Raw genomic sequence first — 17,765 nt, 5'->3', positions numbered from 1 at the left:
CAACAATCTGTTGGATATCCCATGGGTACCAATTGCACCCCGTAATTAGCAGACCTATTTTTGTATTCATATGAATCAAAATTTGTGCAAAATCTGATGCATGAAAAAAAGAAAACACTTACTATGGTCTTCAACTCGACATTTAGATATATCGACGATGTATTATCAATTAACAATGGTAATTCCATTCTTAGATCGATAGGATATATTCCACTGAGCTTGAGATAAAAGATACATGTACCACAGAGTCTGACACATCTGTTTCATATTTGGATATTTTACTTGAATAAGACGTTAATGGTAATCCAACAACCAAGCTCTGTGATATACGTGATGATTTTAACTTTTCTATTGTCAACTCCCCTTACTTATGCAGCAATATTTCTTCATCACCTGCATACGGAGTTTATATATATCAGTTGATTCGATACGCAAGAGCATGCTTTACATGTACGTATGAAAAATTTCTAAAACGAGGTAAATTATTGACAAACAGGTTGATGAAACAACAATTTCAACAGTCTCGTTTAAAGTAATCATTTCGTAAGTTCAATGTCTATACAATGACCTTGTCAGCAAATACAATTTATCAATGAGTCAAATGCTGACTGACCTTTCTCATACTAATTGTTAGTCCATTATGTATACATTGAATTGACGACGGATTTTTCCGTCATTTCCCGATTATGACAAGGAGCATACGGACTGTGTGACCGGTCGGCAGGTGATGCTCACTCCTCCATGGCACCTGATCCCACCTCTGATGTCTTGGGGGTCCCTGTTTGCTCTGCGCTTATTTTGTATTGTTTTATGGACTTTTGATCTTGAATACCGTTCGTTTTCTACATATGTTTCATCTTTTAACCCAGATATATTAGTACACTGCTGATTTTTAAAAAGCCAACTTCTTGACAGTATTACTTCAAAGCAATAATATTTTTAGCTTAGAATTTTAAGAAGTGTATTGTAATACAGAAGGAAAAGATTTTATTAACACACATTGAATACAAGAAAAGAACATTTTATAAGGAGGATATTATCTTTTTTTTCTTTAGGTTTTAAATTCAGATTGCTTCCTCTAGTCCTTTTTTATTTGCTTAAATGGTTTTAATAATAAGTAACTTATTATTAAGTGGTATGGAGAGAATACACTTGGTTAGAGATGGAGGTTTCCGTTGTTATTACACCATTGTGTTCCGAGTACACCTAAAACAGTTCTCAAACATTATCTTCTTAAGGACTGACCCAAGTAGGGAGAAGTAAATGTATGTCAACTAACACTTCGTTGTGAAGAGTATTCATATTTTATATTACGTTCGATGAAACTTGGTTTTATGAAAAGCAGTTGAAACTTAAATGTCAAATGAATAAGCCTATGATAAAAAGAGCAATAAAGATTCGTGTGTTCACTCAAGAGTTTCAACTCATCTTTACTCTTTAAGATGAGGAAGTAAAAAATGTCTAATAATACAATCTGAAAATTATCTGCTAGTACTTAACTAAAAATTCTGCAGATCAGCATGTTATATTTTAATCCTAAGAGAGTTTTCAGCGAAATTCCCCCCGAAAATGAAACTGTATTTTTAGGGCACTATCCTTTGTTTCGAAAGTAAAAAAAAAAAAAGATCAAATCAATTCTTGTTTCGGAAAAAAAGACGAGACTCGAGAAAAAGTGAAATATTAATTTTATGATCATCTAAAATTTTCAAAATGTTCATTTTTAATTTGAATTAAACTACTAAAAAATAAACTTTTGATGTAACGGTGTTATGTAAATTATAGACATTCAAACAAAAATATCTTGGTAATAAGAAAAATATTCCAAAGCCTTCAGCAATTAATAGGAAAAAGTTTTTTTTTTTTTTAGTTAAACCTTTGCATAAAATATGAAGATTACAGAAAAGGTCAAAAGTCCCTCAAAACAATACAAACTGGGAGCAGAGCAAACACGGACCTCTTAAAATATAAGGTGGGAATAAGTTGCCATGGTAGAGTAAGCATCCCCTGAGGACTGGTAACTCCCCACTGTGCTCTTTATCATGATCGGAAAAACGGGAAAAATGCTCGACTGAAAAAAAATTTCTGTAAGAAAATTTTGGGCCAGTGTTATGGAAAATTCTGTCAACATTAGATTTGGTGATAGATTGTATTTGTTGCAATGACCTTTGTATATCACTTGAGAAATATATTTACGACACTGTTCCTATCCTTGTTTATCTATAGCTTGTCTCGTTTAGAAATTGTTCATTGTTGGGGCATGCTCTAGCGTTTCGAATCAACAAGGAGAAGTAAATTCTGTATGCAGGTGATAAGGATATATTGTTGCATTAATAAGGGAAGTTGATAAACGAAAAGTTCAAGCTATCGCGTTCATCATAAAATTTTGCTTCAAAGCCCCTCAAAATGTTGTTGAGCAACTCTTTACTTTTTTCTGGTATAAAATTTACATATAAAAAAGATTTGTCAGACTCTGTGGTATGTACTGGAATATACCGAGTTGGCATAAGCATAGAAGTAACTATTGTTTATTGATGATACGTCATCTATATATCTTAATGATGAGTTATCTTAATGATGAGTTGAAGGATATAGCAAGTTCTTCTCTTTTAGAGAGAAAAAATTACAAAAACACTTTAACTGCATCAGCGCTTTGATTATGAATCTCTTCTTTTTGATTAAGCCGTATATGACTAAAATTATGCCGACTAGGCGTAAACCAATAATAATCAATCAATCTTTTTGATTATTCAAGGTCCCTGGTTAGCAGTTTGAGTTTTAACTGTTTTTACAGCTGTATTTATGATTATGAGAGTCATTTTCTATTGTCACAAAGCGAGGTTCCATGACCTTCAGGCATTGGTTCTTTGAAAATGCCTAGTTTGCTCAATGACCCTGAGTGTTAACTAACTTAAACCTTAATTCGAAGCCCTTCAGCGACACAGTGACTCTCATCCTGAGCGACATTACACTACAATTAACGACACGTGAGCGGTTGCACTTTGCGGTAAGGCAGATAAATGTATGCATGTAGAATTCCATCCTGTATTATAAACAAGGAACAAGCAGTTTATCTTTGAAAGAATTACTGTCGTGAGTGGCGTCCAATCAGGCATAACTGGATAAACCAATCAGCTATCGACCAAGAAACGTTTCCGCCGGAAAAGGATTTCATTTTTGCTGACAATAAATTGCTATGCATATTTTATCTGATATCGAATGAACAGCAATGTCAAAATTAAGTTTGCAAGTATCACTAGATTTATTAGAAATTTTAATCTCTTAACCTGTATTCAACTATATCAAATATTATTTTTTTACATTTGTATCGTTAGCCAAATATAGATATCTCGAATAGAAAGGAAATTGCATGCTAGAGAAGAAGTAGGTCAGTACTTCGATCTTTCAGAGCTATATACAGATATCCTTTTTTTAAAGGAAGTGAAAGAACGTACTGAACGCGTGCAACTGAACTTGAACATAGTAAACAAGTAGATATCTTTATAATGTCATGGCGATCTTCAAAACATGTTATGAAATCGCATTACATTTTCTTTGTTAAAAAACAAATTTTGTTTGTTGACTGTCTCTTCAATTTATTTTTTCACTCATATTGAAAATCCACCAAATGCTGGTACATGTAATGGGCTAAAAATTTAAACCTGCACTTGGCACTTGCAGTCCCTTTGAGCAGTGAGTTATTTTTTGTACTCCAGAACAAAACATTCTAATCACTGTGTCATGCGTTCGATTTTACTTGCTTTACGGAATCAAGCAAAATATTATAAATGTACCAAAAATAAATTAACCAGATCTAATCATTCATAAATATAACAAAAAATCATCTTTGTTACATCCTAACAATGGCCCTTTAGATGCATTAAAAATTAAACCAAACACCGTTGTGCAAATAACATAAATATTTAAACATTCCCTTCTAAGAAACACTTTTTTAATCAACATACTTGTTCTTGCTCTACATTTTAATTTCCTGTTTGTCTTAAGGCTTTCTGTTTTCCCATAACCTTTTTCTACCACACTTCTCTACAGACTTTGACAAAGAAAAATTAAATACTTAAGCAACCGCAACATTTTCCCCAGTGCTTTGGTATTAGTATTCCATTTGGCATTTCATGAGCCAAAATCGTAAAAAAAAGCAATGATGGTTCAAGGCTCCGATATATTCCCTTTTTCTTTTCCCAAACGACGTACTGTTTTGTTCTCTATGGACATGGGCTGTTGAATAAATGAGGTATTACGCCTTATCATGGAAATTCAAAGGATTTTTTTTATGGTAAAGCGCAGTTTCTTAGGAGTATCAAGAGTTATAAAAAGCTATATAAAGCCTGTGAAAAAAAAACACGTGAAAACAAATACATTTTAAAACGTAGTTTACTAAATTCTTCTCTGCATCTATCAGATTTGAGTGCCTGCATTCTTAAAATAAGATTCAGGACAAAAGTTGACTACTTAACCCATTCTAAAAACTAAATCAACAGATCACATTTAGATTACTTGTATTTAAATGTGTAAGGAAAAAAACATTTACTAATAAAAAAAAAACTCTTGTGATGACTTCAATTTACATCCTGATCATAAGTGATGATAACACATCATAATTGTTTTTAATATTCGTTAACTAAGCTTAAGCTCATAGTACACATATTATTTTTTCTAAACAAAACTCTGTGAGAACACATTGAGTTCTATATTGTAAGTGGAATTAAATGTTAGAATAACAAAACAAAATAATTAATGAATAATATTTTAACATGAATGAATGTTCAATACGTATGTCTAGTTTAGTACTTTATTTCTTACATGGCTGTAATGCTATCAAGACCTAATGGCACTTGCATGAGAAATGTGAAGAAGAAAACGACAAGTCACCATTACAGATATAATAAGGTTAACACGGACCTGTTGAGGGGTGGGATAGGTTCCAAGGAGGAGCAAGAGCCCCCTGCAGCTGTCGTGAGCTCTTGTTTAAGGAGTGGGTTAATAGTAAAATCTGTAATCAACGCAGTATAAAAGTAATATCCTACAATTATTTTGAAAAACTTGAATCAACATTCAAGCTTATAGAAAATAATTTTGCAAATAAGGTCATTGTATCAAACATCTAATCAGTGAAATGTTGACTTTTAACGAGTTTGATGGTGCCCCTGCATCATAACCTTATTTTCAGTAGCCTGTCTCGGTTTAAAAATCTTGGTGCGTAGATGTCTCTTTTTTGCGTATCAATTCAACTATAAAATATGAACACTTTATGCAGGTCATTATATATTACTACTTAAATAAGGGAAGGGAAGTTAACAATCGAGAAGTTGAAGTTATGATGTTTATCAAGAAATCTAGAGGTTAGTTTGCCATCAACGCCTTTCTGTAGTAAAACATTAAAATAAAAAAAAATGTGTGTAACTTTTTGGTGTCTTTTAATTCTCGTTCAAAGGAAATTATTAAATTAATGTGTGAATGGAAACGAGAACCATAAAAATAAAACACCGTTTATATACTGTATCTGTAGGCCACAGAATACTGATTCCGTAGAAGTTTCAAACTTCTTTTTTTTATTTCATATTTTACACCCTTTCAGAAGTCTTGAAATATAAATGAATAGACAAAGGTAACTAACACTTAATAACATAACAAATAACACTTAAGTATACATGACTGGTACTGGTATAAATATATATGTTATTCAACATTTTTTTTTAATTCAGTTTGAAAGGTTTCTTTTTTCAGTGTGTACACTAGTGTAGTGAACTCGAATGTCACAGGCCTTCTATAAAGCGAGATAAGAGAGACAACACTTATAAGAGAAATGTATCGGTCAAGTCTACGAGGGCTGTTCAATAAATAATGTCCTCGGTGCTCGGAAAGAAGCAAAAGACGCTTTTCAATGATTTAATTAGTCTTCATGATTTAACTTATTAGTCTCTTTTAATTAAAATACATGACTGTAATATTTTTTTATCCAATTTCTGATTGTTTTCAGAACTCATTTTTGTGTATGACCCTTAGTATACTGGAAAATGGCAGATCCAATGATTTCCTGGACTTGTTTAATACCTTCTGAAAGGTGTTTTTTTTCAAGTTTGGAAATAGAAACAAGTCAAAGATTGGCGAATATTGTTAATGTGAAAAAACATTAACTTTCTGTTTATCCCGAAAACCCCTTACTCTTCAGGGCGTACAGGTTTGGACGCTGTCATGAAGAAATTTAATGTTGTGGATTTCTGATTCTGGGTCCTTCCTTTAATAAACCTTTCAATTTTTTGGCAAAAAATTTGCTTTCTAGCCTCCTTCAGAAATTAAACTGTCTCTCCGAATGCGAATTTGAACAACAATACCACTGATATTTAAGAAAATTGCATATAAAGCTGTCTTTGTGCTCTTGCAATTCCCTGCTCTTGTCAGACCTTCGCTGTTTTCATCAAGTACATCTTATGGTAAATTTTGTTTTGAGGGTTTTAAGCAATAGATTCAAGTTCCATTATCTGTCTGAATATCAAACAAACGTGGATAACTACAATTACTGATATTTTGAAATAATTGTGAAGGCATTCGTACACGCTGTCGTTTTCACTCATTTTTTCAGAATATAGGGTGACCTTTGAGTACTAAGCTTTTTTACCGTCAAATGTTTCTTAAAAACGGTGCAAACTACTCCCGAAATGATGTCTATCAAATCTGCTATGTGTCTTAAAGTCAATCATACATCATCAAATATTATTTGTTGAAATTTGGCAAACAGTACATAAGTTGTTATAATTTTTCAAGGAGTACCCATGTTTGATGCCCATTAAATACTTTTCTATCATTGAAATCCACCGGCTCATTTATCTATAAAACAGGCATTGGTTGCTGTAAATGTCACATAATGTAAATTCCTTATTTTTCGCGAGTACTTATTTCCGCGACTGGGCTCTTCAACGTCAAATCGCGAGAATAATAATTCGCGAATGGACGGTTGGTCAAGGGATTTTTCATAGATTTCAGTACCATAAAATTTGATTTCGCGTGTGGTGCTTCTCGCAAAATTACGCGATAATTAATTCCACGCGTATATTTAGGAAGCTACAGTATTTCAGTGAATATTTCTTTGGGATTTTTAACAAGTTTTAGAGCAGCTTAAATGAAGCTTTTAATTTCACTCTAGTTTACTTCTTCTTTACCATTCATTTATAATGCAGTGTCTCGAATAGCCCTTGTTCTCCGGCTTGTCACAATGAAACTATGTGATGAAAAGTGGTCAAATAAGCTGTTATAAATTCATTAAAGATTAAATAATGAGAGAGAGTCAAGCTTAATGCCATATGATATCTGTATTGTATGTCATACAGTTCAGGACATTATTTATTGTGTTCTGAGACCTAATCAATAATTTGTAAAATTTCGATACATTTATTTTAAATGTTAAGCATTCCACCAACATATGTTGCAGTTTTACGTATTTGCCATATTCAACAAAAGCATTCTTCAATGAGAGTATAGATTATGAAAATCAAAACATAAGATTATGCCTTGCCTTACTTACAGACTATTAGATAAAATAATTTCATTTAACTTGATCCTATGTCTTATATTATTTTTGTGTACTTTTATAACATTTATCTTTGTACCTATGATTAAGTGGTCTTCCTGTCCATAGAAAACAATATTCCTGTTTGAATAACTATAGATTGCTAAATACTTTTTGGAAGAAGTAAACAGCAATCAGATTTTGATGTGTCATTCAAAGTATAACTCAGAAAAGGAAAAAAAAATAACATAACCATGGGAACAAGCATTTTCCCTGTCAGCACTTTTCTGTGGCCTACTGTGAAAAATGTTCAAATTCGTGGAGGTAAACTTTCATAGTAAAGATAGCTTTGAAAAACCATTTTAAATATATTTAGGAAGGTGTTGATTTGTGGATTGAATGTACCCAAAATGCAAAATCAATCAATACTGTAAACCAACTTTTTCGCGACGATTTTATTTCACGATTTACCGGGGGGGGGGGGGTAAACTTGTTCGCGACGATTAATTTTCGCGATCAAGCCTATTTTAGATTTGTTGTTAATAAACACAGAGACTTTAAAGACCGGTTCGCGGCGAGAAAAAATCGGCATGACAGGCTCTCGCGAAAATTTCTAGAAATCTATGACATTAGCATAACTCAATATGCAAAGCCAAACTTCTGACGAAGTTTTAGCGAAAGTTTAAGAGAAAGTTACATCGAACTGCCTTTGCATATGATTTAATTGTACTCCATTAAAAGGCTTTCCCAAGTGAAAACCTATCTTTTCCTAAAGTTAATGGAGCTATAAAATATGAAAGACGCAACGACTTCACTCAAAACGTTGAACGTTTGCTTTTTTATTAGTCAAAATATTTAAAGGAATTTATTATCGGTGAAGCTAAATATGTATTTGTAACATTTTTAATTTGGTATTCTAACATAAAACGTAAATTGCTCTTTTTTCAGTTAAAATATAATTGTTGTGATGTAATTTCTTTCTTCTTGCAGTAGTGCTTTGGCAGTCTGGCCAATGTTTTTGTACGAATCATGCTTCAAACAAGTCTGTACGAAAAATTATAAGGTCATTTGGAACATAATGGGCCTCAAAAAGTATGGGGTTTTTTTTTCATACAGAACTGTACTTGGTATCTATTCATTACTTGTTCTAAGAGTTGTTCCTCTTCACTCATATATTTAGAAATGTCCTCAGTGCATCCACTCTATATGATAAAATCAATTGACGTGCAGAACTGTACACAGTTAGTATCATAGAACTGGCCACAAACGCGATAGTCTTTGTTTAAAAATTGCATCAGCATTAATGGACACTTAACATGCAATTCCTTATGGATGATGTTGAGAATAACACTTAGTGAACCTTTCACAAAGTTGATCGTCTTGAGTTCAAATGCTAGTTAATATTCTATACAATTATAAGATTTTCTTAATACTAGCTTTTATAAATTATGTGCACTTTAATTTAACCCTTTATCCTGAGGCGATAAATACTCAACAGTGCTGAGATTTCACTTACTGGATATGGAAAACATGCACATATTTTACCATTCCTTCTTATGAAGAGGAAAGAAAGGACATTTAGGGACAACGTCTATTATAGATACTAGGTTAGATCTAAAGAATATGGCACTGGATATCCCTAAAATTTTCAGCTACATGTACCTGAAGATATTGATATGCGAGTATTGATATGTCTAATCATGGGTCTGATGTTCTTGAGAAGATTTTAAAAAAAAAATTCCTATACATTTGTGCAAAACTTTGATCGCCAGTGGTTGCTCCACCCTAGCCCAAAGTGTCATGATATGAACTTGCATGAATCAATACTGCCTCAGAATGTTTTCATATTAATTTAACTTATCAGGGCTTTGCTTTTCTTGAGAATAATTTTTCAAGTTTATCCTTTACATGTGAATTCCCTTGTTAAAAAAAAATTCGATTGCTTATTGTAGTCCCAACCTAGCCTCGGGAATCACGATTTTATCAAAATCTACATTACCTGGGCATGCTGGCATATTAAATCAAATTAATAAAACTTGCTCACTGAATGCCTATATTTCTAAAATAAAAATCGAACGAGTTTGCAGAATATCGACAAAACAGCCAAATGAGGTTAATAACCCGTAATTAGAGACTTCATTGTATTACGTGTATTTAGTCACTGCATTTTTATGCACATTCGATCTGCGTGTCGCTCGTTTTACATGTACCGTACGATTTTAAAATAAACACACTCGAGCTGTAGATCTCAAAATTAATTATTTGAATGATTCTATGACTTCGGGTACGGGTATAACTATAACTTTATAAGAATTTATCAAAGCAGTTCTGACTTTTTATTAATGAAGATTTGGATTTTGAATTGCAATATGTCAACCTGTCATAAAATTATTTTGAATTTATCATCGAAGAGCCACTTCAAACTGAAATTTTATTCTAGTTTTCAGTTAAGTATTATTTTCTGCGTTAGTTGTAAATGTTAATCTTGTAGTGACAAACAAAAAAAAAAGGATTTTGTTATGAACGATTGAAATTTTTTTTATTGTTTAACGCCGAGTCGGCTATATTTCAGCAATATTTCGGCGTTATATGTCTAAGAAATAGGGGGATAACAATCAGAATTCAAAATCAACGTCCATTCAAACAATACAATTCGAAAGCAGAGTAAACAACATCCAAAAACAACAGATAAAGGTGGGATCAGGTGCTATAGCTTGATTGAACATCCACTGTCAACCGGTCAAATTTGACGTATGCTCCTGATCGGTAAAACTGAAAAATCAGCGTGAAACAGTACACATGTACCTCTATTTTCTTAAAAGTCAGGTCATTGCTTCTACCATAAGACTTAGGAAATTATTACTTCAAACGAGACTGTTAATATCCTTGTCGCATTAACCTGTTTGTAAATAGCTTGCCAGGTTTCAGAAATTGTTAGTACGTAGAGAATCCTGCGTATTGAATCAAATGAGAGACATTTGACCCCAAATGCAGTTGACAGGGTGATATGCTATATAGGTAAGAGAAGTTGACGATTGAAAAGTTGAAGTCATCACTTTTTACATTAAGCTTTGTTGTTCAGTTACCGTTAATGTCTTTTTCTAGTAAAACATCAAGATATGAAGCAGATTTGTCAGACTCTGAGGTAGCTATTTTTTAAAACTACATGTACTGCTGATTGATAGTACGTCATCGATATATCAAAATGATGAGTTTAAGGTCACAACAATTTTTTTCTATGCACTTCTCATGTAGAAGATTTTATATAAATTTTGCTTCATATGCATACGAAAATAGGTTCGCTAATGAAGAAGCGCATTGTGTACACATTGGAATTTAAACAGTGTTGAAGTGTCGTACATTTAATGTCATTGGGTTTGATAAAATTTCGTGATTTCAGATTTTCTAAAAGTTCCTCAGAGTTTTTAAATATCCACATCTTATTTTCACCACTAATTGTTTGAAATATTAAAAATATTTCCAAGTGACTGAAGAATTTTCTCATTAGAAAGGGAGCGATGGATATAAGTTGGAGTGCTACTTGCAGAAATCTTTGTACTCTAAACTGCAATTCCAGTAATGAGCTTAACAAAGGCAATTGCTGTTTCCTGCTTTATCATATAAATGAATAAGGGGGCTTAAGCATGTAAAATATTGTATTATTGATCCGTATGAAAATGCAATAAAGAAGCAATTGCAAATAAAATCAAGTTTTAAAATAACAGCATATACGAGTATATCGTAAGGGTTTTTAAAGCTAGAAAAAGACACATCAAGAAATTCTTATTTGCGATGAACCTACTAGCAGGAAAGCTTACAACGAAAAATCACGTTTCAGTTCAGAAATGGCATGACAGTTTCATAGCCATCAGGGAATGTCTGATACGGATATAAAGTCGATAACATATGACCGTCTGGAGGTAATACACATAGAGCTGTATCCATATGGATACATTTTAGAGGACAATAATTACTGGGAGTCTACAACCACCTATTCTATTAATCATAGTTAAAGAATATAAGAAGTCGGCGAGTGGTAATGATCAAGCTCAAGTAGGCACTGGCGCTTTGGAGGAATTTGACGTATACTAAAACGACAGCTCAAATCAATAACATGGGGATATTGCTTAATATATTGCACTAGAAATCTAAGCTCATCTGAAGCACTAGCTCTTTATAAGCGATTAAGGAAACCGATCCTTTTCTCTTTATTGTTTCTTTACTTTTGAAAAGCAAAGACGGATTCTTAAACATGTATGAAGGCAATAAACGTGCACTGAAGTGATGAAAGAGATAACTAGTAAGAATAGCATTCGTTTTTAAATATTTTATTCAAAGACAATGTAAAAACATTTTTAACAGAAACAGAGAAAACCGTGCAGCCTTAGAAGTTGACGTTACAAGAGAAAACCATTTTCGCCATGCTTTTACGTATTTTCTTGTCGTAAAAATTGATATTTATAGTAAGTTATATTACAGCTATACACATTTTGTCATTTATACGCGGACATTAAATATTTTGCACTTTCTTGTTGTTTTTTTTTTTTTTTTTAGATTTTCCTTGCCTGAAAAAGCAGCAAACCTATTAAATGTCTTGCAAAATACTCAGTAACTCATATTTGGTGGGTTCGAAACACGAGTGCATTGAGTAAGAAGTCTTTCATGAAATGTGAAGATGACAAACAGTGATTGTTTTCAAAAGTCCATTCAACCAATACAAATCACGAGCGGAGATAACAAGGAAAACATCAGACAGATGGAATCAGGTGCCATGGAGAAGTAATCGTCACCTGTCGGCCAGATTACACCCGCCTTGTACTTTTCGTCGTGATAAGGTAGACAAATACGTAGTTGAATCAATGTTAAAATAAAATCCCATATATATCTTGTTATTTACATAAGTTTCTTATTTTCGTAATATTTAATAAATGACATAATTTTATTCATCTCTACAATGGTGTTGATTTCATTGATCATTACTCAGCAAAAACACAGCTGCATTGAGATTGTAAAGCATACGGAACATAAAAGCCTTATAGTATTAAAATGAAAGAATTTTATTGCAAACAAAACCATTGTATCGACCATAGAATTTGAGAAATATTGCTTTAGACAAGCTTATCGAAATCCCACAAAGAATGTAATACGTTACATGCGCGATGTGTACGTTGATATATAAAAGATTGGAGTTGAGGATCGACAAAAATGTCCTTGCAATTTAAAATTATACGTATAAATGTCATTTACATCCACTTGAGTTGAAACACCTCTGAAACTCAAAAGAATTAACTCTCTAAGTTCAATACCCCTTCATAATGTTTAATGTACTAAATAGGCTAAAGATTTCAAAAGTTAAGCAACAAAATAAAAGCAGGTCATTATGTATAATTTCAAGATCGCGTGGCGACATTTTAGTTTAAAGCATTTTATTGCTTTGAGAATGGAGAAAGAAATCCGTACGTCGCTAGTCTGAATCCAAATCCAGTCTTTTTGGATGAGACACAATGCTGGTATGAGACAGATCTTTTAATGCTAGGTTTGAACTTGGCACTTACGCAAACCTAGCAGTAAGGGATATTTTAACGGCGAATTTTTAGAAACACATCGCTGTACTACAGTGACATATCTTCATTTTTTTAAGATGTAAAAATTCTACTCTCAGTTCGGTAGGAAGAAAATGCAAGGTTATCTGCATAATACTTTCAACTTGTTTCTGTTCTGATGGTTTTACTATTCTCACAAGCAATTAACTTTTGCCACCACTATTGATTTGGTGTCGTTTCGAATGGAACAAAATGACTATTACGCATTTATCACTTCTTAGACACATTTAATTTGCTAAATTTAAACATACTTGAAAAACTACCTTTTCTATACATTAAATAGCTATATATGGTATTCCATAAATACCATGCACATTTATACCCAAGAATAATGGATATGATATTGGATCAAGATCTCTTTAGATGACTGCCATGAAAAGGAGCATTGATTGCACTATATACAATTGCTTTGATATCACTCAAAGCAATCGTCTGATAAAAGCCATTAGAAATTATAGAGGGGAGAACTGGTGGTCTTCTCGCTGTGTAGTCAGTATACTACTGTCTTTGGATGGTTTAATTCCACAGGCCTTTAGATCGCTCAGAAAAAAAAAATTGAGGTGTAAAAAAAAAAAATATTTTATTTACACACAATTTTTTTTAGCGATCCAAAGGCCTGTGCCCAAATCCTAACTTACCTAGACAAAGAACCACCAGTATATGTCTTTTATACTTTTAATGCTTACAGGCTTGTCGGTAAACATTTTTTGTTCAAGCGACAAAGAACTGCCTTGTTAATAATATATATTAATTTGCCACTGTGTTCCCCTGCGGTGTTTAAAAGGTTTCACACAGAAGTGGTTTTAAAATCAATGACGCTCTGGTGTTTTGATTTATATATTGGATTTTTGTCGCAGAAACGGAATTCAAAATAAATAATATTTTTAACCTATTTAAACTTCAGTCACAGCAGAAACGGAGGTTGACACGGTTTTCCTATATAAACTCATTAAATATCAGATACTGATAAAATAATATTGTTTTAAAATTTATCATTTAATCATTGTTAAAATTTGATTTTTAATAAAGAAACATTGATAGGAATTCGATATTAAAATAATATGAAAAAAAGTCTGGTCAAATGGTTTATAATGTATTTGATGGAAATTTGTACATCTCGTATCAAACAAAATCGGGGGAAACAATAATAATGGCCTTTTTCCGGAGAAATCATCAGAGTAACATAAAACCAATTGTGCAGGATTTTTAAAAACATCCGGAAACATCGAATAAAAAATTGATACTGGTCTAAGTGCTATGTATTGGCAAAGATAACATATCAAACACAGATTATACAAGATAAGGGTTGCAGCATACGGGCTGATATGGTAAAATTCATATGGCTTACATACACGAGGACTGAATTTAATATAGCTCTAATTAAAAAATGTAACTCTTACAAAAAGTAATAAATATATGTATCACTGATTTTGAGAGCACTAGAAAACCAAATACACTGTTTCCTTAAAGCTTTTATTAAAAAAAGGTATTTGAAAATCAAAAACAACTAGCATAACAATAAATTACAAGTACAACTACATATAAAGCCTTTATTTATATATTTTTGATATGAAAGCTTAACAAAACTCTTGAACAATGTGAAATATAAATATGTACGTATATGAGAGAAATTTTAGAACGAAAATATTAAGCAATATGTGAACCCCAATTATTATTGAAAGTCCTAACTTACCCATAACTTGACAAAGGATTTGATCTAGTTGCGCTTAAAGTTCGATGCCCTTGGATCACTTGGGGTACTTTTAGGGTTTCTTTTGCAGTTATGGTCGGCATTGCACTTTCTTTTCTTTTACGTCTTTTAATCGAGGAAAAAGTTCGTTTTAGTTTATCTTTAAATGAAATTTCATCCTCATCCGGAATATTAAGATTTTGAAGAGAATTGGACAACGTCTTGTCAATAGGGGTGCACAACATTTTGTTACTCATTCAAACAAAAATGAAATAAACATCCAATGTTATTCCAGTTCAAATACACTTTTCCTTTGTAAGAAATGTATAACTGATATTTCATTACTCGAGTAATAGTTTATTCCGCAGATGTTTCCGTTTTCCAACGGATATTAGTACGCATCATCGTGTGCATCAGGCTTTATAAGACTGGCAAAGTCAGTGGATTCTATATTTTACAATGAAAAGCATTCTGTGGTTCGTGTGGAAGCTCAGTTACAAGCAAGCTCCGAAGGATCAGTATACACCAGGTAGTCTATTGATCCGATCTCTCAATAGCTATCTTATCGTCCGAACAGAAAGAATGGGAAGAGAAGTAAAGGAAATCGGAGATATCAATGCTAAAATGTTAATCTGATATCGACATCGAATTCATCCTCAATGCTGTTTTTCACATATTCGAGCGTATTTGATATACATGACTTCATATTCTCAAGAAACCAATACACATTGGGGAATAAGTATTTTTTTATTTGTTAAGAAGCGTTATAAATTCGTATTAATCAGCAAAAAATTTCATGATTCTAATCCTATAAATTTCAAATTTCAAACTGGGACAGGAAGTAAATGTAAAGGGGTGTAAGTGAACAAATACGAGAAATAAAATATTTATTTACATTTTAAAGCTGCAGATAAAGTCATATAAAACAAGCTAATTCAGAGAATTTGTGTCCCCCGCTTAGGGAAAAAGTCGGCTCCCCCTGACTGAATTTGTAGAATTAGTAAATGTATACATGTATACTGAAGCAAATAAAATACATGTTTGTCAATATGCATATAAAGATACTTATTCTTCATTATGTGCATCGAAGATTTTTTTTAATGGGATTTTTATAACACTGTAATGATGATTTTATAACCTCATAAATTTTTCATTTCCCATGCTGAATACTATCATTTAGTAAAAAAAAAGTATTTGAAAAAAAAAAAAAGAAAAGAAAAAAAAGAAAGGTTCGACCGAGATTCGATCCCGGGACCTCTCACATTTCAGGCGAGAGACATAACCACTGGACCACGGAATCGCTTTACCTGGTGTGAAGTATATGCGGAAGTGAAGTCACATACATGTATATATTCATGTTTTCATGTTCGGTATTCTCAAAATTTTACACAATCCATGGTGTTTGATTTATTTAGCCTTTATTAAACAGTTCTAATAGATGTAATAAGAACATAAAGTCCGCCGAGAACCTGTTTTATACGCAATAACTCTCCTCATGCCCCTGCGCTAAAAATAGCGACATGTAATTAATACTATAAATACTAATAAAACAAACGGGGCGGGGCACTTTGAGAGGGGCGAGAGACGTCCTAGGGAGTTTTGATATAAATTACATTGCATAAGCTCAAAATCTTCTTGAAATATCGCCCGGAAATAATAGTATTACACACAGACAGAATGTATAAATTTACGACCTTGAACTTTGACCTTTTGACCTCAAAATCAATAGGGGTCTTTATTAGGCCACAGGGAGTTGTTATATAAAATTTCATTGCAATAGCTCAAATGGTTCTAGATGTGTTTTAACAGACAGAATTTGCTTATTTATGACCTTGACCTTTGACCTTTTGACCTCAAAATCAATAGGGGTCTTCTTTAGTCCATAGGGAGTTGCTATGCTTAATTTCATTTCAAAAGCTCAAAGGGTTCTCGAGATATCGTGTGGAAACGAAAGCGTTACAGACAGACAGAAAGACGGACGGACGGACGGACGAACAAACCCAAATTAATATCCCCCACTTTTCAAGCGGGGGACAAAAATCTTAAATAACAGATATATAAGAAAATGAGGAGCTTATCTAGAAATAATCCTGTTTGTGGAATGTCCATTTCACAATAATTCAAATAATGTTGATTTGAAGAAAGTACAAGGCAAGATGCTTGAAGAGTGAGAGATATCTTTTGTCCATTATTCAATAGATTTCCTACTTTATCATAATTTGATGCTCAACAATGATTTGCCATTGATCTTATAAATATTTTATGATCGTTCTGCTTTGTCTAGGATCAGTAAATGTCGGGAGGCTGCGTGGATGATGTATTTATTGTTTTGTGTTTGATATTGTAATTTTATATAGGTTATAATCCTAGCTTCGTGTTTAACAGCAGGTGCGACATCTGCAACTTTCAACAATGCTGCGTTTTATGTATTTCTTCCTTTAAAGTGGCACCGGGGATTGGTTTATAAACGTATCAAAATGCTGAAAGGACTGCTTAGGTATTGTATGATGCAGCGGTAGTCCCCTAGGAGTTATGTACATTTTCTTTAGTAGAACTTGAGACGTAAATTAATGTTAGAGACACTCCTAAATTTTTAGCTTATCTGAGCCGAAGGTTCAAGTGAGCTTTTCTGGTCTAAATTTGTCCGTTATCTGTCGTCATCGTTGTATTGATGGCATCTTTTAAAAATCTTCTCAAGAACCACTTGGCCACAAAATGAAACCCATGTGGAATATCATCCTCAGGTAGTGTAGATTCCCTATGGGGTAAGGTAGGGCCACGATGTGGGATCAAAGTTTTACAAAGAAATATACAGGAAAATTGTTTAAAACGCTTCTTCTCAAGAACCACTGGGCAAGGAAGTATAAAACTGATGTGGAATCATCCTCTGGTAGTGAAGATATGTTTGTTCCGAACATGACCCCCTGGAGTAGATTGGGGCAAAATTGGG

General features: G+C 32.9%; 1 protein-coding gene across 1 annotated transcript in view; it reads right to left on the bottom strand.

Annotated features, from left to right (window-relative positions):
* LOC134238730 (GTPase-activating Rap/Ran-GAP domain-like protein 3) overlaps positions 1-15,122 on the bottom strand; it is a 55,256-nt gene extending 40,134 nt beyond the window's left edge. The window contains exon 1 of the mRNA XM_062720852.1: positions 14,819-15,122. Within this exon, the coding sequence (XP_062576836.1) occupies positions 14,819-15,072 (254 nt within the window). The 5' untranslated portion in view covers positions 15,073-15,122. The remainder of the gene's footprint in view (positions 1-14,818) is intronic.
* Between the last annotated feature and the right edge of the window lie 2,643 nt (positions 15,123-17,765).

This window comes from Saccostrea cucullata, unplaced genomic scaffold (genome assembly GCF_032062105.1).
Source record: "Saccostrea cucullata isolate Sc308-1 unplaced genomic scaffold, CSIRO_AGI_Scuc_v1 ctg163, whole genome shotgun sequence".
In the NCBI taxonomy this organism is placed as follows: Eukaryota; Metazoa; Mollusca; class Bivalvia; order Ostreida; family Ostreidae; genus Saccostrea; species Saccostrea cuccullata.
Note: the sequence above shows the minus strand (reverse complement) of the source record. Positions and strands in the feature narration are given on the sequence as shown.